This window comes from Sphaeramia orbicularis, chromosome 4 (genome assembly GCF_902148855.1).
Source record: "Sphaeramia orbicularis chromosome 4, fSphaOr1.1, whole genome shotgun sequence".
Taxonomy (NCBI): domain Eukaryota; kingdom Metazoa; phylum Chordata; class Actinopteri; order Kurtiformes; family Apogonidae; genus Sphaeramia; species Sphaeramia orbicularis.
Window position 1 is genome coordinate 12,543,704 of NC_043960.1, and position 24,840 is coordinate 12,568,543.

The window sequence follows — 24,840 nt, forward strand, 5'->3', positions numbered from 1 at the left end:
GGTGATTTTAGCTGAAGTTTTATTTGTTTGAGTTTTTATTGCATTGGTCATGGTAGTTTTTTCTTTAGTTTTCACATATTTGTATTTACAGTTGTTCTTTTTAATTTCATGTAATCATTATTTTGTCATGTTTCTTGTTTTTTTTTTACTTTTTTAACTATTATGGTCCGAGGGCTCAAACACTCCTATGTCCATTGTGTCCATCAGATGCAAAAGCTCCCAAATCCACTCCATTAATGGTCTGCATATAGTGTGTGCTCAGTGTAGCCAGAGTGTTGCACAGTTTCCTCACGTGTTTGAAGTGACCACATTGTACTTGTAAGAAGTCTGATTTTGACATGAAATACGACCTGAATAAATACTGAAATCATTTGTAATCCCGGAGGACTCTTGAAATTGTGATAAAGATCCAACAGAGGAAAAGGGGGAGTTTTTCAGATGTGACATTGGCACTTGAGAGGTTATGAAAGAGGGCTGTCAGGAAGAAAAAGATGTGACATTTTCAGTGAACAGAGCCGTGTGTCTTTGTCTGTGTATCTGTGTCCATCTGTGAACAGAGTCTACAGATGAAGAGGTGGACAAGCTCCACTGTCTGAACCACAGCGGCTCCTCGGCCACCTACTCTGACTACTCTCCCTCACAGGGCTCCTCAGGCTCCTCCAACCCACCCGCCAACGCACACTCGCACACGCACACGCACTCGCACTCGCACACGCTCACTCACGGACATCCACACCCACCCGCCCTGCCGGCCCCCACCAAGGACCAAGCCCCTCAGACACACTGGACTAACAGGTACACACATACATATACATGCCCGCTTCGTGTTCAATTTCATCTTTGTCCCTCACACTATTCCTCCCTCCGATCATTCATCATCTCTTCTTCTCTCTCGATTGGACGCGCTCGTCCAGTCTCCATCCATTACCCTCATCCGTCTCATCCGTCTATCCCCACACCTCATCCATCCTGTCCTCCCTCCCATGTTCCCTCTATCTTTCTGTGTCTCTCTCATCTCTCTGCTTGCTCAGTCAAGGTCAGAGAGAGACTCATTAGGATGCTGCAGACTTCTGATTAGTATTCTCTGTCTTTCTCTCTCAGCTCGCTTCTCCTTCACTTCAAAGCTGTCCTCTCCAGACATTAGTAGTGTAGAGGGTTTTTACTCAGATATAGAAAGGAAGGAAATTAATATGCTTGGTCCCGATGAGGATGTTGGTACCCTGATTACAGTGTGGAAAGTTCATATGAAAATGTGTTTCGAAACACTCAAAGCTATGATATGTAACCTTTCTACATTAGAATATAAAAAAAATGAATAAGCTGCTGTGTAGAAATGCCTCCAACATTGTTCAGATCCATCTATTATTTAGTGTAACAATCCATTTTGTTTGGCTGCCTGTCAATGGTGTCATATCCCCTTTACTAACATTAACGTTTAACTTTACTTAATGCTATTTCATTAGCCTGCAATGACATAAAATAAATATTTGTCATCAACTTGAACGTGAATAAAAGTTTAATACACTACCTTGTCTGTAAACATAATGGTTCTCGTCAGTTCCTGTAGATTTTCACCAGCAAAGGTTGCAAAAACAGTAATTCCCACGATCCCACGGTGCTTTACAACATCCTCTACTGCATCTTTGATCATTGTTTGGATCGAGAGACCCCTAGTGGCATGAATTATGCGCAGTGTATTTAAATATTTATTACGAATGCGACAGATAAGAACAAACGTGGCAGCAGAGGCCTTGTTTTACATATATACAAAATTCTGTTGTTGTTTAACATTGGACTTTCTAGCGCAGAAAGTGAAAAATGTATGCATGTATTTGAATATTGTTCAAAGGTTTAGTTTTTGCACCAAAATCTGGATGTGATTTCTTCAACACCAAGACACTGGAAAATCTGAATAATAAAAGTACAGACACTTACAGATCATGAGCATTTTCTACTGCTTCTCCAACGGCATAGCTGTAAAAAACTGACTTCCCACTTTTTTATTTAAGCTCTTCCACGTTTTTAGGCACCCCTGCAGGTTGAAAGTTTGCCTTGTGTTCATCTTTTTTTTATTCTTTTTGTCATTAAAGTTGTTTTTTCTCATACCCTGGGGTGATGTAGAGATCACAATCTGTAAACTTGTCCTTTGGTGTGTGTACTTGTACAACATGTTGTATTTGCAATTTTAAAGGCATGTTTGCTGTTGAAGGCTACACTGCAGTTAATTACAGAAAACATGCTTATTGGGCAAACTGGGCTTTCAAAGGAAACTAAGAGAAGGAGAGCAGAGGGAGAGAGCTGTTCTCATTATAGCAGCCCATTCCAATATTATCCTTTTGATACATTTGCTTTCATTTTATAATTTTTTAATATGTTTTGTCCCTCTAGACTGGCCCAGTCCTTCCCCAAGCCCATTGACTCCAAGCCCCTCCTGTCCCAGAGAGAAACCCCTCCATCAGGAACCCTGCAGCAGCGTGGGGATCGACGCCCGCTGAGTGAACCTTTTGACTGGGCAGAGGCTCCTCACTACGACAACACAGGTTTCGACGCTGAAGAGTCTCCTCTGGACTCTGCGCCATCTGGTGGTAGCCAGGGAAACCCACCGCTGGGGTCAAAACCTCGCAGCCAATCGACACACGGCCGCCGTCCCCTCCTCAGGCAAGACCGGATCGTAGGAGTCCCTCTGGAGCTGGACACCCAGACGCTGCCCTTCCACAGTAACCAGCGCTCCACTCCAGACAATGACCCTCAATCCTCTGGACCACCTCCACCTAATCCCTGGCAGAACTGGACCAGGACCCCTAGCCCTCTAGAGGACAGAACTGCTTTTCCTTCTAAGCTGGACTTGACACCCACCTCTAGCCCTAACCCAGACCGGAAGGACATGGATTCAAGGTAAATACAGAAGCTAAAATGGCTCATATGTGACTCAGAACAGACAGAGCAGGAGAGAAGCACTGAAATCATATTAAGTACTTCAAATGCAAGTAGCAGCCGTCAGCAGCGTTAGATTGAATATACTTTCCTATTGGCTTTAATTTTAATCCATGATTACTGTCCTCAAATGTCTGTGTGTTAAGCAGACCCTTTCTTCATTTCCACTATTATTATATCTTAGTCTTACCCTTGTTTGTTTTCTTTGTTACAAATATGACACTAATCTGGCTCCAGGCTTCTAAACTGCCACTTATATTTGATCTCCCATTAAAACAGGACAATTGGATAACTGAGAAAGAACAAAATGGCAAAAATGACTCTTATTATGAAAAGTGTCCTTGTTTTCTGCTTCCACTGTCGTAACGAACGTCCCTTGTTTTTCCGCTCAAGGCTGGAACAAGGTGCAGGGCCTTTGCCTGGCAGCTGGACATACCATGATAATCAGGGAGAGCCAAATAGGAAGGATCAGTTAACTGTCACCGGGGGCAACAAGGTCACCGTGGTGATGAGTAAAAGCTCAGATCGCCTGTCCCCCATGATGAAGGAGACGAGGTCAAAGTTTAAGAAGTCACAAAGCATCGATGAGATTGACATCGGCTCCTACAAGGTCTACAGGTAGGTTCATTTTTTAAGGATATTTAAAGGCGTCATATTTTGCTAAACCCACTTTTATTAGTCTTTGGTACATTTATTTGTGTATCTGGGGACCCAAATAGTTCAAAAAGTTTGAACTTGAACCCTCCAGATGCAAAGTTACCTTGCTATTGATTTTGGCAAAAATCGAGTGGATTTCTACAACCTGTTTTAATTCCTGCTTAATTTGTTACATCTATAACTAGTTACCTCACGACATTTGCACATATAAGGTCAAGACTTCTGATGAACATTTCTCCAAGTACACCATAACTGTTTGTCAGCAGCAGTGGTTGTAGTAAAAACTGAAAATATGTCCAAACTTGGAGCCGATTACCAAAAATGTTCAGTTGTTGGTTGAACGGGACAAAGCAGTATAGTCAACAGCCTGGAGGGGGTGGTGCGTGAAGTGGCTATTTTTCATTTAAAGGGCCAGCGCTCAAAATGACCTTTCTCAGGTCATTACTCAGAAATAGGGTTGAAGATGGACCTGTGGAGTTGAATTAGAAAAGTTGAATTAGAAAAGTCAGACCCAAGCATAGCATTTATAGTTCATGTAGACCACTGGAAAATGTTTGAAAATGCATAATTCCATTTTTTTAAAAAAGCAATATATGACGCGTTTAAGTGAAATGTGACCCATGTTGATTCCGCTGTAGCTTCATCTGGATGTATTTTGGCTTTGTGTTTCTTTGCAGCATTCCCATGGACAGCTACAGTTCATCCATTGAGCAGCAGACCAGTTTGGACCGTCCAGAGCTACCAGGTTGCATGGAGCAGACCAGTATGGCTCGGTCACAGTCCGCTCCCATGTTAGATGATGAACTGGGCTTCTCCGCTCACGTGGCGGGGAACCCCAACCAGCTGGGGCAGAACCAAAAACCCGCTGTCCCTCAGAAGGCCTATCACTTCGACCAGAACTATAACCCCCAGGTGATTTTTAATGTAGGAGAAGAACATGACATTTTATACTGTTATATGTGCTTACATTAAAATGGTGGTATGTTAGAACCATTGTAGGTTTCAGGGAACACATTTATGACTTTAATGCCTGAGAATATTCAAGTTTTTTTCTTGAAAATGCGAGTTTTTGCTCCTGTCCAACCTTTTAATTACAAAGAGTATTTCTAATAGGTTTTAGTCGACCTTAATCTTTTATTTTTTCTAAATAGTAATTCCCCTTCTCTTGCTTCTGTTTTTTTAATCTATAATGATACTAATGCATCATTGTACATTAAACTTATTTCAAGAAAAATAAAAAGTTGTAATTATGTTTCAAGTCTTTCATGGACTAACTGTTAACCCGTTTTCACTGGTCAGGTGACCATCGACCGCCGGGTCCCTCCACCCTTTCCTAACACACCGGATTATGTCAATCACTCATCCAAGGCTTTGGAATACATCAATCAACCAGGGAAGACGTTACCTAAGGAGCTCGTGAGCCCTCGGTACCGTGCATACCCTCCACTTGAGATGTTTTCTTTCCCCCAGTCACCGATAACCCAGGACGGTCTGCCCAGCAGCCAAGCTCAGCAGCCAGTCCCATCACAGCGCTCCAGACCAGGGTTTTTGAGAAGAGCAGATTCTCTGGTGAGCTCTACGGAGCTTGCATTGTTTCGCAGAGTTCATGAAGCTCAGCAGGAGGCGCTGCAGGAATCTCAGTACAGACAGCAGGTAGGAGATGGACTGGAAAATGAGGTTAATTTGTATGTTGTGAGTCCACATAACATATCACATAATAATAATTCAACATACTTACTCTATTTATTAACCTGTTATGTTATAATATAACTATGAGCCTATTAATATGACATTGCTTAATGTTTTTAAACTTTGATAAAGTTTAAGATAATTGCACTCAAACATTTTTCCTTTCTATTTCTTCTTTCTTGCTATTAAGACTCATAATGATACCTCTTACCTTGTTATGAGAATTGTGAATTTTTTTAAGTTTACATTTCAGTAAGATAAGAACACTACATTTCAATCTAATGTGCAGTATTTCAAATACTATCCTATATTTGTGTTTGCTTTGAAAGTGAAAAAATAAAGTTTAACTTTAGATTTTTATTAGTTGTATTATTATTACTATTAGTATTTTAAAAGAGAGTTATACTAGGGAGGGATCCTCCTGGATTTATGCCAAAATAGTGAAATTTGATTTATTAACACAAAACATCCCATAAATTTGCTGTTGGTTTTATATATTTCTGTTACAACAACTAGTCAAGTAGTTGATCAGAAAAATAACCATTATCTATTACTTGTTACTGGTAGAATTTTACTTTATTTTTCCACATTTTCTCATTCTTTGCTGGTTTGTAAAACAAAATATTCAAATTTATGAACAACAGCTGTTACTGTGTCTTTATAAATACCCATGTTTGTGAAACCGGTTACAGTAAAGTTATGGATCTGCACATAAGACATTATTTCCATTTGTAAGAGGCGTTATTCACCTGTGAATTTGTAAACCCACAGTTGTTTCACTTAACTCCAGCATAACAGGGTTGTTTTTGGGATGGCTGTCTCTGCCTTGAACTTCCTTCTGTAATCTTTTGATCTTCTCCTGTCGACAGGTGGACCCTCCTCTTTATGGCCGGGCTCTCGCCTACTCCACCCCCATGGAGCACAACATGGCCGACCAAAGCCAGATGATGCACAACAAGAGAAATGGTCGTTATGACGACGACTATCCCACCTACCAAGAGCAGAAAAAGCCCATGATTGGTTATCCGACAAAGAGCCTGACTCAGCGCCGCCCCCTGTCTGCCAGGAGCTACAGCACGGAAACCTACGGAGCATCACAGGTAGACGACAGAAGAAATCATATATGTGTCTCCTTATTTGTGCATTCATTCACCAACAGGTCCTTTATGGCTTTGCATCACAGAGACTTTAAAGAGGCTGCTTTGGGTCTTTGTAAAGTGGTTGCACTTCTTGAAGATTTAGTTTCGTACTGATATTCTCTGTCTAAAATAAATGATGTGAAAGTATGAAATCGCTCACTATTACCATTACTCAATATTTCAAGCCTTCCAACATCAAGATGGCATCCTAGCTTTACAATCAAGTTAAAATGTGCCCTACATTCTATGCTGTCCAAATTTACATATGTAAATGGATTAGATGTAACTAGAAGTAGTAAGATTTTGGACCTTTAAATTATACAAAATCGGCGAAGTTTCCCTCTTTAATTATGACCTTTTGCCCCATGACAAGAAGCAGTGCAAACAATTATAAACCTCTGACATGTGTCGAATGAAACCTGGTATAAAATATTAGAAAATGAATCTCATATTGTCTGAACAAAAGTGTTAAAGAAATGTTAAGTGCAAAGGGAGGTCACACTAAATACTACCACTATAGTTTATAGAAGCTGTTTTTTTTCCCAGACTAAAGAATGCATATGTGTGGTCATAACAACTTAACTAAACCAACAAACCTATGTGTTGGCCTTTTAATGTTGGACTTTTGCCCAGTACTGTATATATGATATTTAGCCATTTACTTAGATGGAAGGCAACAGCAGACTAAGCAGATTAGCAGAGGTGTCCTTGCTCTACCTACATCTTCCAGATTCCAAGGCATTCCCAGCCCATAAATAATCCCTTCAGCTCAGTCTTGGCCCAAGTCAGACTTTCTAAAAATAGTCAAAGGGAGCCGTCCAGAGGTGTCCAGACGCATGCTAATCAGATGCAGCTGGCTGCTTTCAGCACCAAGAAGCGGGGCCCAGACATCGAAGGGTAATTGTTTTGAGCACGTGACTTCAACGTTCTCCTCTCTTTAATAAAAATTAAAGACAAAATGAGAGTCGGCTTCACCTTGAGGGCCACCTCTATCTTCCTCACAATGGCCTGTTTGCTGTTAATAGTACCACAGTTGCGTTGTTAATCTACCTGAAAATCTAATCGTCCATGTTACCTTCACCAAAGAGAAGGATACCTCCTCAAAAGGCTTCACAATTTAGAGGACAATCCAGAATGTCTTGGTACTGAACATAAATAGATTATTTTCTCTTGTCGTGACTGTCGTAGGACAGCAATTATTGGTTGACTGAAAGAGGTCATTTGTCAGATAAACATTAGATTAGCTTGAAGAAGTGCCCACTGATATAATTTTTCTGCTGAGGTCATTTGGAATCTTGGGGAAGGAATAATGTTGTAATTTAAAGAAATACAAAAAGCTGTGCATTTGCTCCATCAAGTAATTCACTACTTTAGTTACTGTCATATGTCCTTGAACGGATCAACGCTAATAAATTAACAGTGGTAGAAAGTACTTAAGCAAAAACTCCAACTATTTTTTCCTTTTTATTTTACACTTTGTACTTTTACTACTATATTGTATTTCAGTGCATTTGTCTGATAACTGTACTTATTTATAAGATCTCACATAATGGATACAACCTTTTAAAATGCATCACATTAGTAAAGATTAAACCAATTCTTTCCAATCTTTCTGATGTCTTAGCTGCAGGGTGGAGTCTCTGAGTTATTACCAGCTCCACCCTTAATCATGCTTTAATTTCAAGGTCTGTTATAATGATATAGTATCTCAACAAATATCAGTCATAAGATGTAAAGTTCCACCACTCAATAGTTAGTGTATCAAAACTTTGCTTTTTTTCCCCTTCTTCCATTAATGAACCCTCAAACTGATATAGTGTCCCAGTGTATAAAACGGAATGTAAAGTGGTTCAAAGTAACTCCAGCAGTAACATGCAGTTCCTACACTAATGCGTCACGATATGAGTTTTGTTTTTTTTGGTTTTTTTTTTTACATCACTGTATTATTATTTTTCAGGTAAAGGGTCTTCTTCCTTATCTGCTGTGTAAAATTCTGAAACTGAGCCTTTTGTCCTCAGGCTCGTCCAGTGTCAGCTCGCCCCACCATGGCTGCCCTACTGGAGAAGATGCCCCCTGACTACACCCTAGCGACCTGCCCCGAGAAACCATCAGAGGACACCATCAAAGTCAGACCTGTTGTACCACAGAAACCTGAAGACATCACCTCCAAGATGCCTGCTGACTGGAGACAACAGCTGCTCCGGCACATAGAGGCCAAACGACTGGACAGGGTACATCAATGAAAAATACCCGAATGCTGGAGAAAAAGACACACACACACACACACACACACACACACACACATACATACATACAAGCAGCCCTCAGAAGCCCTCCCTGTCTGTATCTGTGTAAGTCTGTGTTGTAAGGTTGACCAGATATGTGTCCGGCTGCATGTGTGTCCACTTCACACTGTTGCTCTGTCAGCCTGACCTACTGCACACTCACAGCTATGGATATGTACTGAAGAAGTCACATGTCCTGAAATACAATGCAACACAATCTGCATTGTGATACACAAACTGACCTTGTGTTATCTTGAGATACTTTTTTTTGAAACAAGTGAAAGTCAGTGAGGTCATTTAAATTTCTCAAGGCTCATAGTCCAGATTTTAAGAGTCTAATGATCCTCCAGAGTGATTTTATTGAATTGCTTGACACAAGTATGTAGCTTAAAGTCTGTGTGTCTCAGTTTCTGCACTAGTTACTTTGATTTTTTTTTTTAGAAGTATGTTTACTGCAAGACTCGTAACTGTATGGAAGTCCAGTAAAAGATGACAGCCCCTCTAAAATGCTATTTTTAGGTGCTGCTTTTATTGCCAGTTGTTTCCAGAGACAACCTGACTTTCTGGTGCAGAACAATTTCACTTGTTTGAAAAAAAAAAAAAAACCACAAGATCTTTAGAATTTATATAACCATTTGCAAAAAAAAAAAAACCCTTAGGATATACATCGTACTGAAATAAAAAGAAGTCAGAATGCACTGTATCCCTGCAGATATAGAATAATGTAGTGACTAAAACACGTAAATACTGATAGAATAATATTAGCTGTGTTTACATGGACTCCAGTATTCACTAATGAGCAGAACAGTAGTCCAATTAGAATAAAAAAAGCCTCATGTAAAAACCTCAGTCAGCAGAAACCAGTTTGATCACAATTTCCAAAAGGATTTTGTCCATGTAGTGTAAACATTTAGGTCATATATTCAGTCAGAAAATATTAACATCAAACAACCACATAAATACATGGTTGATTAGCTGATTAGTTTCTCTGTGGCTGGAGTAAATATATTCTTTCTGCAAAAAAACAAGTGATGTGATGTGACACTTTCTAGAGGGAGCAAAGAGACATGTGATTGTAGCAAAACAATACTAAAACATAGCTGACAAAACTTTTTATTAAAACCTTGAGCACTTTAAGTGTTGTTAAATTATGCTCCATCAAGTCTGAACAATGATGAAGAAAGCGTTTGAGAGGATGCTGGATTCCACAAAACTACTTCCAGCATCTCAAGTATTCTAATGATGCTTTGTCACATCACTTCACTTAATTCAGCGAGTGTCAAAAGTTAGGGCGGAATCTTGTTTGGTTGAAGAAGTGTTGTTCATGTATCCACAGCTACATTCATAAATTCTGATCTGCCTCATTTTGCAAACATAGAAAACTTTACAAAGAACCACAGTTCATTATACATTATTGATTATTTTTTTCTGGTTTATTATAGGGTCCAGCTCTCGTTTTACACTTTGGGACTGGGTTCAATGCTTCTTTCACATATAACTACCTAATTAATTTTAACCCAAGTCCACTAATGGCTAAACTGATGTTGGAATGAGCACCAGTTGCTTGTATGACACTCTGTTCTCTGTGTGTATTGATCGATCATGAGCTAACATTTCTCTGTGCTTTCAGCAACTCTGCACTGTTCTTGTTGTTGTTGTTGTTTTATTAGTGTTATTGTTGTTTGTTTGTTTGTTTGTTTGTTTGTGGAGCTCACAGTGTGTTGTCACCACGCTGCAGCCCGCTGTGTAGGCTCCGCCCCCCCCTCCCCCTACATTCACCCATGTCATGTGATGTTGTCTTCTCCAATCAGAGTGGTGTCCTAAAGCACAACACGCTCACGCTGGGCATGCTCTGTCAGGGCGGGGGTCACGGCCAGGGGCGCAGCAGCACTTTGAACTTTAACCTTTACAATAACACTAAGCATGAGCCCCCTGCTGGCCGCTGGCTGCCACTACCTCCTCCTCCGTCTGCCAACGCTGTGAGTACCCCACTGAGAACAATGAACCCCGCTAGCTATTATGACCATTATCACACATAGGTAATTATGGAGAATAGCAAATGTACAGCTCCTATGCTGCTTCATCCAGCTTTTGCTGCCATAAATTATTATTTAACTGCCTGCTATTATTTCTGTTCTGATTGAAAGAATAATCTACCAACTCAAGCTGCGAGTATGAATCTTATTTCTGGCAGAATTTCAAGCTTCTGTCTCAATGTGCCTTGCATCTATATATAAACTCAAGCTTAACCACAGCGAACAAACACACACAAATGATTGAGCGGTTATTCAAGAATGTGAACATAGCTATAAATCAGTTGCCATCTTTCAAGGTTACCTGAACTATGGCGACAAAATGAAGTAGATGGACAGACAGGAAACAACATGCTACCTTCAATAGAATGTGTTCTCCTTCCTTAAAGAAATAAAAAAGAAGAGCCTTTTTTTTAAGCTGGCATTTATTTGCAGTTTCTGCAGTGCTGTGTGCTCCTCCCTGAAAGGCATTTCCGAATTATGTCAGTATGTAATTCAATCTTCAAACCTGTCACTTACAAATTGCATTCATTTGTGACTGAATTGCAGCTACAAATGCATTTTTTAATAGACTGTATTGTGTTTTACATCAACATAACATCTACATGATATTAAAGTAGCAAGAATGTATTGATCATGAATGTAAATCTGAATTAGTCACAGAAAATATGTTTTTTGACTACAATACCATCCACTTGATGTACAATATCTGCTGATTTTTAATTATTGCAGTATATATTTTGGCACTAGCACTGGCAGAAATATTACTTACAATGTATTATTAATATTTAAACCACAATATTTTTTCTAACTCAAGCCAAAACATTTTATTACAACGCTGTGGGAGTCCTGGATATTGTTTTTCCACTGTCTACCACAACCACCACCTGCCTAGTGAGGAGTTTAAAGTTGCAACAGAATCAAGGCGTTCATTATACTACATCAGGTGGTGCTACAAACAGGTCACAAAAAATACTTGGATTTGCATTTTAGTCACATACGAATGTAATCTTATATGTGATTGGAGTCTTTGTTATCTAGCAACAGAAGGTGTGAGGCACTGTGTGTGTACATTTATAGGGCTTACAATGGCTTCAGCTGAGTTGTTGTTATAACAAAGGAATTCTCTTTCTCTTTTTGTTACAAATAACAATAGACACAGTATTGAGAATCTTTAAATGAGAGACTCCTGGGCTGAGCCTCCACCCCAATTTGACTCATCCAATATTCATTCAGACTTGTCTACAGACAAGAGTTGTGCTGCTAAACATCTCAGTAAAGCTCACTGTTTGTGTGTGTGTGTGTGTGTGTGTGTCTGTCTTTCTCTCTCAGACCCCCTCACAGCAGTCTGCCATGCTGGATAATGACCAGGAGATGGGGTCAGGGAGCAATCAGTGGGTTCCGTACTCCCTGGGCAGGAGAGACGTCCCGCCTGACAACCTCATGAAAAAGGTTAGAGCTGCTGCTTCACCACTGAACGTTTATATTCTGTCTCCCTTCAGCTGTGTGTTCAGTGTGTTAATTCAGCCTGTCTGACACTGCCTACTCACACTGTGTAGCAGTAGCATCTCATTTATTGAAACCTCGAAGTAGAAAGATTAACATTTTGATTTTGTAAGTAGGGCTGGGCGATATGGAAAAAAATCATATCACATAATTTTTTTTTTCATATCAGACAGTATTGATACGTATCATGATATAAATTTAATCACTATTTTTTCTCATGCTTAAATTTTCCGTTACTCATAAGTTAGTTGTGAAGACATCAGAGAGAGAGAGAGAGAGAAAGAAAGAAATGCATACATTGTGGTACTTATGGAAAAGTCCCTCTCTCTGCTCTTAGAATTATCCCCCCCTCCACTGTTATGTATTATTCCCCCTGCTTTATTCATCTCCCCCCAGCTCCCCATCTTAAGATTTACTGACCCCTGTCTTATAAGCGTCTTAAGTTTCAGTTATACAACCGTATGTAGTATTGTGGTAGGCACGGACCAACCCCTCCTCCCCCCCTCCGTCTGTCAAGCTGCGCGTACCTCCATACCATAACCTCCTGAGACCCAGGAAAGTAAAAGTTTTGGGTTTTTTCATTGAATAATTGTCTTGATTTGAAACAGCATAATCCAAGTTTTTTTCAGACAGATTTTTTTTTTTTTTAATAATTTTTTTGTATTTATCTTATATTTTATGGAAAGTCCTTTGCAATGGACAGAGTTGTTTTTAATTACTTTTGTCCCCTACAGAGGACAAAAATGCATTGCTGGGTCTCAAGAGGATAACTGGCGTAAACTGAAAGCGGAACAACATACTTTGAACGTCCAACTCCCGGCTTTTATGCCTCAATTATACGGAACCGAAACAGTTCACACCCTACTTTTCAGTAACCCAGTAGCCCAAGTTCTCAGTCATATTTTCTGCTGCAGGAACAGTCATTATCTCCCACTGCAGCCCAGATATTAGCGTGTGTGCTGCGGCTGCTCTTACGTTTGTGCTGTGTGCATCAACCTAACTTGACGTGGCTGTAGTGTGATCGGTTCAGTGCAGTGCTACTTAATTACAATTGGCTGTTTTCATGTCTGTCAAAACATGGACGAATAAATTCTGTTGAAATTGTATCGAGCATGTCTCATATTTCTATCGAGGAAAAGTTGTATTGCGATATGTATTGTTATCGTTTTATGGCCCAGCCCTAATTGTAAGCAGGAAGGACGGAAAATGACAGAAACTAATACTAATAAGTCTATACGTTTATAATTCATATATGCGTAGTGGTCTACTGTGTACGTTGTTTCTGTTTGCATGCTTATTAATCCTTCACGCCAGGTCACTAACTGCCCCTCCCCTTTTCCACAGACTGGCCATTCCCATAATCCTTCCCACCAATCTCACAATACCATGATCGTCACCTCATCCTCTTCAGGCACTACCCCTCACCGTGTTGTTGGGCAGCAGGGCTACGACAGTGGGATGATGAACAAGGGGGTACAGTACCAGCCCGGGATGCCACTGTCAGTGGTTCCTTCAGGGGGGGGAGGGCAGTACCAAGGCATGCAGCAAGGTAAATAGTACAAGATGTCCAAATGGTTCTGTTCTGGCCTTTACTGAAGTGTTTGGTGGAGTGGTAGGATCAGTTATAAGCAGTTATCCCCTACATACTGTAATTGGAAATATAAACGTTGGATCCTGTTTATGTAAAAGTTAACATGATAAAATGAGTCTAAGGCTACATTCAGACTGTAGGTAAAAGAGGCCTAAATGTGACTCAACACCCAAAATCCATTGTGTTTTGGGTCATTTCCATATGTGGTCCTAAATCAATTGTAGATCTGGTCACATAGATATGTCAGAATTCATGCAATTCTTATGTAACTTTAGATCAACCATCAGTTTTGCATTGGCAGGAGTGGTTTGGTGAACACAAATAGATTGAAAGCATCGGTCATGGAGGTAGTCAGTTAAGTGATGTTGAGGTGACAACTCTACAGTCGCGGAAAAAAATATTAGACCACCCTTGTTTTCTTCAACTTCTTGTTCATTTTAATGCCTGGTACAACTAAAGGTTCATTGGTTTGGACAAATATAATGATAACAACAAATATAGCTCATAAGAATTTCATTTCAGAGCTGATATCTAGCCATTTTCCATGTTTTCGTGATAATAACCAAACTCACTTCAGTTCTTACGTCAATAGCTATGGCATTGTACTGACAAAAACAATGCTTTTAGGCATTCCATGTTTTCTTTTCTGTCTGTTTTAGTCACATGACGCACACAGGAGTTAGTACTTGATTGCATAACCATTGTTTCTGATGACTTTTGATGGTCTAATAATTTTTTCCATGACTGTGCGCCTCACATCAGATAAATAAAACTGTAAATGCTGACATAAGGCCTCTATAGCTATTTGTGAAAGACAGAATGTTGCGAATTACACTTTTTTTTTACTGCTATTTAACAAATTTTGGTCTATTCAGGACTTTGACCACTTGATTCTCAAATCTTAAATTGACCACATTTAGAAATAATGTGAACAGCTGAAGAAAAAAAAATTTAAATTGGTACTTTACTGCTGTGCATGTTATAAATAAAACTTTTTTTTTAGTTATTTATAAGTAATTTTTAGGGGAGGGGGTGTTGTTGTTATTGCTTTTTTTAAAAATATATTTTATTATTTTTATTATTTTATCAGTAACTAATACTATTTTTACTAAATGCTGCTGACAGTCGAGGACCTGAGTACAATATTTCGTTTCTGTGTAGTTTTATATGCTGAAATGACAAATAAACTTGAATCTGAATCTGATAAGAAAAAATCACTCCTGAGCTATAAACTCCAACTTTGCTCCAATATTTGTAGTGTGAACAAAGACAAAGATTCTTACTGCTAATATATTTGTATGTGACTCAGTGCCAGGCACCTTTGTGTGAAATTAAGCTCATTTCTAAACTCTAGTTTGCCACATACAGAGAGGTGACAAGTGAAATGAAAAAGGTAACAGGATTGATTTCTTCCAGAATGCATCCATCCATAGGAGACAATGGTGTGACGAGTTTGAAAGTGATGTGAATCATAATTATCACATTATGGTCTTCAGAGTCAACACCTATATAGGATTTGAGGCCTGACATGTTAGACAGCACGCTTTCTCTTTTGGATGAATGGTTCATCCCCACAGCAGAGATCACACACTTACAGAATCGATGCCAAGAAGCACTAAAGCTGTTCTGGTAGCACATGATGGACCAACTCCTTACTAAGACACTTTTTGTTGAATTTGTCACCTGTCTGTATAAATCAAATAAAACATCCCCTGCAGAAAGTGTTCTTTCAGTTGCTAGCAGTCATCTTTTTCTCCTGTAGCCCTGCCTGCTCCTGGACAGGCTTATCCCAGCGCTGGTTTGCCCATGGCTCTGTCCCCTTCAGGCAACCAAGCCCAGTACAACCCCCATTCCTCCCACACCTCTCATCAGCCCGCCTTGCCAGCCACCAACCCCCAGTACCATGGCAACCAGGGCATGGTCCACAGCAACCAGGTTGTCATGACCACCCACACCAACCCACGGCCTCAGAGCGCTCGCTGTCTTCTGCAGACGAAAGGCCAGAAGAGCACGGATGGGTTCCAGGAACAGGTATCTGTCGTTTATCCATCTGTGTCTCTGCAAGAACCAAAACTCGCATCATCTCAGGTCTATTTGAAAATGGGCTGTGCTCAAATTATTGCTAAATATAGAATAACTAGGTTAGAACGGATATTAGTTTTGTGGATGTGGGTCTATTTAGCAACATTACATGTAAAGGTGAATGGTTTGATGAGCTAAATTTGTTCCCAAATGTAGGTATGTATGACAGAGTAAACTGCTCTAAGCTTTTTGTCTCTGTCTGTGTTTCGTCGCATTTCCACTAAAGGTCGTTAATAATAGAAATGATCACAGGTAATATGAACAGTCTGGAATCGGCTTTTACTGGATAAATAACAAGCATTTAAATATCTATCCATTTAGAGGTTTCTGCAAGTCTTTCAAAAGTCTAAGATCCAGTAATTGGACTTTTATTTAAGGGTCAATGACCTCAGCTTCAAAACAAAGCCAATACAGAAGTATGTTAAGGTTGATCTACTCCTGATGACTCCAAAAAGCACTGGCTCCAATGGGCTTACACTGAACTTCTGTCTAAAATTACTGTCATCTCTGCCTCATTAGTTTTATTTGGACCCTGTGACAAGTGATATGGTGGTCCATTTTCAAATTATTGTTCTGTCAATTTGATCTCAGGTCAGATAGAAGGTGTGTTAGAGTCAGTCTTGCTTGGACTGGCTGAGTTTCTGTTTATTTAATAAAACACTTTTTTTTTTCTTTTAATTGAAGTTTGCATTAATAGGTTCCAACAACAAGCTCTGCTAACTGTTTATTGAATCAACAGGATAGTTTTTAGCATTAGCCTACCCATGTCCCCTCACAGCCCCACCCCTTTTATCCAAATATGGTCACTTCTGGCTCCAAAAAAGCCAACAAGATGACAGCTAAATCACAAGCTAATGGCTTCACACTGCAAAAATCAAAATCTTACCAAGTGTATTTTTCTCATTTCTAGTCAAAGTATCTCATCACACTTAAAATAAGACGTAATCACCTAAAGAGTAACTTTTCAGTGAGATAATAAGTTATTTTTAGACAATAGATCTTGAAAATCTTATTTCAAGAAATCTTACCAAGATAATTTTCACTTGTTCCATTGGCAGATTTTTTTTTGTTTTTTCTTAATTTTTTTTTCTTAATTCTTATGTCACTGAAAGTGTGAGCTGTGAGCGTGCTCACACTGTGGCGAAAGAGCCAAAGAGGAATATTAGCAAATGTCGGAAAAAATGGGAAAATGCAAGTTTCAGCAGAAGTGATTGGAGGAGGAACTATTCAGAACCTGGTTAAAGCCTGTCATAAAACTATACATAAAAGTGTATCTGCAGTTGGACATGGGCATTAAAAAAACATTAAATTAGATTTGCTGATACCTGCAGAAACCCTGTACTAAATGTCTTAAATGTAACTTTGTGAAACCTATAGAAATCATGTACAAAGGTCTCAGAAAAGGCCAAATAGATTAGAGCCAAATGGTGACTAAATTAACCCTTTCATGCACAGTGGTCACTCCAGTGGACAGCTCTTCTACAGCTGTTCTCTTGTATATTCATGGATTTTCTTGTTCTTTTCATTGTTTTTTTGTTTTGTTTTGTTGTTTTTTTTACACATATCTTTATTAAAGTTTTAAGACACTACATATCTTTTCTGACATGAATAGGTAACATTATGTTGATCTCTCCTGAGCATAAACCCCCAGAATCACAAGCCCTCTCCATAGTTTTCACACAATTTATCAGTAAATACATGTTTCTGTGCATCAAAAATGAAACATGTGGTGTCCAGCTGAGTGGACATTTTTGCAACTTCATGAAAAATAGGTTCATAAGAATTTTTTTTTTCATTGTTATTTTTTGTATGTATTTTTTTTTACATTTTTAAAATATATATATATTTTTTTTATTTATTTTTCAGAAGAAAATTTTCAATCGCATTGTTTTTTTCATCCCTAAAGAGGAATAAAAACACTCAGGAAAAAATTTTGATTAAGGTTCTCATAATTCATGCATGAAAGGGTTAAATAGTTACAAGTCAAGTATCATCTAAAAAAAACAAACTGCAGTACTTTTTGGAGGCATCACATATAGAAAAAAGAGTGGAGGTGTAACTATAAATCTGGCTTATTTCACAGGTACAGATCGCTGCATCACTGCATTAGTTTAATTATAAGTATGAAGTCATTTACACCAGTGAGATCAGCTGGTGTGAGTTGTTCTCACTGACTCTCTAGTATGACAAGAATTTAATTATGCTTGAGAAAAAAAAAAAAGAAATGTCTGTGTTGTTGGCAGAGGGTTCAGATCTATGACATACTGGAGCTGCTCAACCGTGGAGGCTGTTCATATATACCGTAATTATCATCAGATAGGATTCTCTCTGCAGTTTCTTCATATGTTACAAATATATTTAATGTGGCGCTGAATTATTTTTCTGTTACCTGTTTAATTGTCTGTATAACTGTTATTTTAATGTATTTAAGCTCTAGAATTTCTGTATCAGTGTTTTGTTTTTTTTTTTACCCATTTCGTCACCGCTTTCTGATTTTTATAATAACACTGAAACTGTTCAGACATTCAGATTTCACTTCCACTTGTCCTTCTTTATTCTGTTTTCTTCTCTCTCTGTTTCTATCTCTTTTTTTGGTCTGTGTTTAGTTGTGTGTGAGAATAGAGAAGAACCCTGGTCTTGGTTTCAGTATCTCTGGTGGCATCAGCGGCCAGGGGAACCCCTTCAAACCCTCCGACATGGTACGACCCGACCCAGCCCTGCCAGCCAATCACAGCCTCCTCAGCTTTACCTCAGAGTTGCCATGGAAACTGCTGCTCGTTACCGCAGTGTTCCGTCTGTCTGTCAGTTTGTCTGTCTGTCTGTCAGTGGAGCAGCAGTTGACTTGGTTAACTTTGAGTCGCTCTGAGTCTGTGACGGTAAACTAACTGTTGTAAAATAACACGTCGATGTGTCTGAAAGGGTAAAGATGACTGTGTAGTGGTGGTGTTTGTTACAACTTACACAGCTAGGTCTCATATACCTTTATAAAACACATAACTAATCATTTTGCATATTATTATAGAGTTTCCATATCAAAACCATATTTACATATCTTAAATAATGTGTTTTTTTGTCTTTGGCTTATCTTTAAAGTGTTAGATCTAATGGAAAATGAAAACTTTAATTTAAATATTCTGAGTTTCATTTTCGCGTGAATACAAGTATATTAGTCTCTGACATGCCAAACTCTTTTATCGTCTCTACTTTGATCCTTTTGACTGATTCTGTCAGTGTGCTTGTACTGAGACCCTGTTGAGGTTGTAGATCCCCCAGGCCTACTGCACATGGCAGTCTGTCCTAGAAACATGCTGCAATAGTCAGTCTGAAGAAGGCTCATGGTACTGACAGCTATTTTAGGAAGGCTGCTTAGTTCTGGGACACTGTGGGTGATTTTAGATGTTCAACACTTTGATCTAAGGATGGGAAGTATGACATTTTTTTTTTTTTTTCGACTGCTATTCAGATGTTGAGTAACTGACGAGACAGCTGGGCTATAAATAGAAAGCCTACAAGAAGAGTTCTTTAAACATTCAGCCTCCGTACAGACCATGTGACAAACAGCGAATTAATTCAAGTCAGAGCTTGAACTGATGATATAGGGAACTGTCTGTTCATCATTTAACTTGAGTTTTCAACAGCAGCTGCTGACTCGTGCAGTTATTTAATCACTAACGTCTCTGGTTTGTATCCGTAAAGCTGCAGTTTGTCCATTATTAATGACATGTTTCAGGGGGAGAATGGAGCCAATGCAGATGAGCAGGTTCTCCTTTAAAGCTGTCTGTGAATTTACACTGTATGTTAGAAGATGGATATATGCACAGACATATGGACAGTCTTTGTTAATAATAATGGGCAGAACATGTCACAGCATTTCACTTTAAGGAGAACGTTTACTTTTGCCACACATGCTGCTTCCAAAAACTCAGCATGGTAAATGATAAACCTCAAGTGACAGCAAGGGTTTTTCACTGAGTATGTGTGGTACAAATGTAAATCTCCTGATGTGAAAAGTGGATTTAAATGTACTAAATGTTGGGTGACATGAATGTGTTTCACTTGCCAGCAGCTACAAGGAAGAAAACCAGCTTCTATCTTTACACTGCCTGTCCTCCAAATGTTCTTTTAGCTTTTTACTTTGGACCTATTGTTTTCTTCTCGTTTTTTTTTTTTTTTTTTTTTCATATACACATGTAAGGCATCCTGCTGAAAGCCGCTTTGATATTTATCAGTAGGTCTCAGCTGAGGATTGATTTGTCAGCCTCTATATAAAGCATTTTGCTTTGATCGTCTTTTTTTAGCCTCAATATGAGAACTGTTTTTTTTCTGTAACGGACTTCAGACATGTGTGTTTGACAATTTTAGTTGAGAAAGATTTTTTACAATTCATAAAAAAATCATTTGATTTTCTTTTAGATTAAGGGGAGTCTTGAGGCCAAATTGAGCTATGGATCTTAAATGGGTAAAAGGAATTGCGGATCAAAACAGCTTGGCTAATAAATTATAGATCTATGGTTTTGATTCCTGGAGCCTATTCAAGCCCAGGCTGTTTTAAGGGAGTGTAGCCCCCCCTTGTGGCCAGCCTTTTGGTTGCACCCACATGATAGCATTCCTCAGTTGTGGAGGGGGGGACACACACACAATCTGGTATTAAGTGACCCTCTAGATTCTTTTTTTTTTTTTTTCATAATGTCTAAGTACAAAACAATTAACCAAGATTTTTAGTAGAAGTTTGGCTTGATTCATACTCTTTTTTTTTTTTAATCACCTAGATTTATCTGCCTTATTATTGGATTTATACTTTAATTTATGATTGTATAGAAAGGTAGTTAAACATCTAATACTAACAACAAGTTTTTCTTCAGAGTGTTAGCTATGCAGAACAATATACTGACAAATTACAGGCCTTATTTAGACATAATCAGATGATTGAAGGTTTACTTATCATTTTGGAACAGCTGCTTTCAACTTTCTACCCTTAATGTGCTTTGTTAAACCTCCCTCAGAAATCCTCATCAAGAATCTAATGAGAAATGACAACGTTTCTTTACTGAGTTGGAGTTAAAAGAACAACTGCAGCTCTATAAGCCGCTGGGTAGATTTCACTTGTGTCTAATTAGGATTCAGTAGTGACTCACCTCCTGTATCGACGGGAGTGGAATCCCGGGGTTTTTACGTAGCTTAGCTTCTCAGGCTCAGTTTGAGAATAGAAGTTAGGCTTTCAAGGAACATAATAATGGATTTGAAGTCACATCTGGGCCATCACTGTTTGAAAATCCAATGTTCTTTTCTTGGTGTTACTAAAGATGCTGGGTTTGCACACTGAGCTGCTGTCGATACCAAACACATTTGTCACATCTTAGAGAGTAATGGTTTGTCCTTTTTGACCGTTACTGCCCTCGAGTACTGGGGTCAGTAACACTTGACAAACATTATGAAGACAGGATGTTAAATTTTTGAAGGAAAATGACATTTTAAAGTTTTGTAGCTTTGTGTGCAACTGTTCTGTAGTCTTTAAATGTTGGCTTGTTGTAACTAATGCTTCACAGTTTTTTAGCTGCTAACAAATACACTAGTAATGTACAGTGAGCTCCATATATGAGTTGTAAAGTCACAAACACTTCATTGTTTTGGTGTTTGCTAGTAGAATTCTAATTGTTCATTTCTGTTTAATCATTACTATCCTGCGTCTTGAACATAAACAGAAGACTTCACATGTGGGGCTCACTGTATAAATGCCAGTGTTGCTGCTTGTAGTAACTAATCCCACATTTTGAACATGTGATAGACTGTATATATGTGTTTGTTCTTGCATTCACCCATAGACTGTAGTATGTAGGTGCTGCTGCACTGTCACTACTACATCGTATTGTTCTTGGTTCTAACTGGTGTCACTTCTATATGGCACATTTATCTGTTAAGCTCACTATTTTGTGTTCAACACGTGCACGACCTGTTGAACCGTGTCGAGTCAATACAGCTGCATTGTCCCACACTATCTGTGTTCAAAAACATCTTTCAGCTGTCAGTGAAAAGATGTTGGTGTTTTTACAATCTCTGCCTTGGGTTAATGAGGGAAAATATGCGGGGTGAAATATCCTCTGCCCTCCCTGCAACTGACTTTACTCTCTTAGCTAGAACCCATTCCATACCTATTCCTCATCCCCTATTCTTGATATATTGAATCTATTTTTCTATCTCTCTAACTTCGTATCTACTCTATTATAAGCTATTATATGTATAATCAGATGATCAATTACTTTGACATGTATAACCTTTGTCTTTGGGGAAGAATGTATTTCTCAGCTAATGTAAATTTGCAGAAAAACTAGGCATTCATTCATTCAGTTCATGACTTAATTTATTGTCATTAGTATGTTTGCATGCGAGTCTAAATTCTGAGCAAAGAGAATGCATTGGCCTCATTTCTTTGGCAAAAAAAAAAAATAGTACAATGTTTTTGGGGGGTGATAAAGAGTTGAGAATGAGAAAGGCAAAGATTCTAAACCATCGTGTCCCTGTGTTGTCCTAACGGTGTATCATTTTGACTTATAGGGTATCTTTGTTACTAGGGTACAGCATGACGGGCCCGCTGCCTCCGTCCTGCAGCCAGGAGACAAGATTATGCAGGTAACAAACGCCCTCTCACTCGTCATTTCATTGGCCAGATACACCCAGATCTTAGCCCCTATCCCTCCTTCCCTTCCCACCTTTCCCTTCTTTTAAACAGAGGCAGGACATTCAGCAGGAAAAAAGAGGAAGTCACGTAAAATCAAAATGCTAAGTACAATTAAATGCACATTTCACGACATAGACAAATGACACAACACAGTCCCTGCACAGAAGACCGTCAGCTCCTCCAAATGTCTGATTTCCTGCCAATTTTTTCTGCCTCTGTATATGTTTCTGTCCAGAAATCTGGCATGAACCTCCGATCCGTCCTCTCATATTTCTCTTTCATCATCAGTTTACGACAAACAAAAACAAAAGGAGCAAAATCTGAGTAGCTGAAAAATGACACTTTCTATGCATATTAAAATTAAATATGTGAAAACCACATATTGTTAACAAATGCCACAAAGTAAAATACCACTGCTGATTACATGATGCAGCATTCATTGTTCTTATGTATGCTCTGAATCTACAGTGGAAATGAAAAAGACAACATGAATTTATTAACGTGGCTGAGACTTCCTGATAAGTAAACTCAAGTTTCTATTAATATTATAATAGTTTTTCTTTTTGTCAATGTCCTAACTGATCTTAAATACTTCTATTGGAAATCGGGTTTGGCTTGAGCACTGGTAACTATTTTAAACATTTGGAGCGAATTCCATTTATAAATATTCAACAAACACTATACAGAAACATTGTTCAGTAGAATGGAATATCCCACCCATTCATGGAATAATTTCTTAAAAATTAAATAAAATATGCACTGAAGCTGGTTGGAAAGCTTGGAGGCTAGTTGTATTAACACCCAATAATGAAATAAAAATGTCTTGACTGATATTCTCATAACATTTATTCTGACAATGTAATGCATTTTAGGGGGTTATTTAGTTTTTTTCTAATTTGATAATAATTTTAATGGCACTTTTTTCTCTAAAATGTGAAGTCAATATGTACAAAAGTTAGAATTATTTATTTACTAGCGGCATTGTACCCCTGGTGCCATTGTACAATAGCATGAGAGGCTAAAATCACCCAGAATACCTCACAACGGACATAAAATTGTGCCAAGTAGATAGTCAGGTAATGTTTCTATTCATTTGGCGAGTTTGGCGGCGATCGGGCCTGTGAAGGCTGAGGAAAATCCATACAAACGCCCTCCCATGCTGCAACATCGATCAGACGGACAACGTGCATTATATAGTAGGATTTAACTTAATAACTGACACATATTTCATGTCTGGCAATGTAAATCATAGGTTTTAAACAGAGTTTGCCACTGATAAACTGAAAACATGTATGCATTAAAGGGGTCATACTTTGCTAAACCCACTTTTATTAGTCTTTGGTTCATTTATTTGTGTATTTGGGCCCTAATAGTTCATAAAATTTGAATTTGAACCCTCCAGGTGCTGCAAAGTTATCTTTATATTCATTTTGTCAAAAATCGAGTGGATTTCTACAACCTATTTTAATTCCTGCTTAATTTGTTACATTTTATAACTAGTTACGTCACGACATTTGCACATAAAAGGTCAAGACTTCCGACGAGCATTTCGCAGAGTACGATATCATTGTTTATCAGCAGCAGCGGTTGTAGTAAAAACTGAAAATATGTCCAAACTTCGGTCTGATTACCTAAAATATTCAGTTGTTGGTTGTATTAACGAACTCAAGTGGTTGAACGGGACAGAGCAGCACAGTCAACAACCTGGACGGGGCGGGGCATGAAGTGGCTCATTTGCATTTAAAGGGCCAGCGCTCAAAATGACCTTTCTGGTGTCATTACTCAGAAATAGGGTTGAAGATGAACCTGTGGAGTTGAATTAATGAAGAATTCAGACCCAAGCAGAGCATTTACAGTTTACGTAGACCACAGGGAAATGTTTGAAAATGCAGAATTCCATTTAAAAAAGTTAAATATCACTACTTTAATGTAAGAAGAAAGTTGAGTATTATACTTACAGGAGCTGAAATCAAGGATAAAACACCAGAATGTCACAATACACACCTTCCCTCTGCAGCTTGTTCTGCTGTGTCCAAATAAAAATAAAGATAAATGACTGTTTCATGCCACTGTGGAAAGAGAAGACACTTTCCAAGCTTCTGTTTTGAGCCATAGAATAAACCATCACGAAACTGACTCACTTTTTCTATAGCATCAGAGTCCACAGAACTGGATAAAATTCTCATTTCTCTCAGACTACTAGAATCACAACATACTGAATTGCAAGCGTCCAATCATTTTTTGCTGA

General features: G+C 38.7%; 1 protein-coding gene across 1 annotated transcript in view; it reads left to right on the forward strand.

Moving 5' to 3' along the window:
* Positions 1 to 24,840, forward strand: part of lrrc7 (leucine rich repeat containing 7) — a 130,034-nt gene that overhangs the window by 101,032 nt on the left and 4,162 nt on the right. Inside the window, exons 20-32 of the mRNA XM_030132485.1 lie at positions 558 to 795; positions 2,389 to 2,895; positions 3,328 to 3,552; positions 4,269 to 4,503; positions 4,891 to 5,244; positions 6,150 to 6,380; positions 8,438 to 8,650; positions 10,516 to 10,683; positions 12,070 to 12,189; positions 13,588 to 13,792; positions 15,597 to 15,865; positions 18,523 to 18,615; positions 22,469 to 22,543. Coding sequence (XP_029988345.1) covers positions 558 to 795; positions 2,389 to 2,895; positions 3,328 to 3,552; positions 4,269 to 4,503; positions 4,891 to 5,244; positions 6,150 to 6,380; positions 8,438 to 8,650; positions 10,516 to 10,683; positions 12,070 to 12,189; positions 13,588 to 13,792; positions 15,597 to 15,865; positions 18,523 to 18,615; positions 22,469 to 22,543 — 2,933 coding nt within the window. The remainder of the gene's footprint in view (positions 1 to 557; positions 796 to 2,388; positions 2,896 to 3,327; positions 3,553 to 4,268; positions 4,504 to 4,890; positions 5,245 to 6,149; positions 6,381 to 8,437; positions 8,651 to 10,515; positions 10,684 to 12,069; positions 12,190 to 13,587; positions 13,793 to 15,596; positions 15,866 to 18,522; positions 18,616 to 22,468; positions 22,544 to 24,840) is intronic.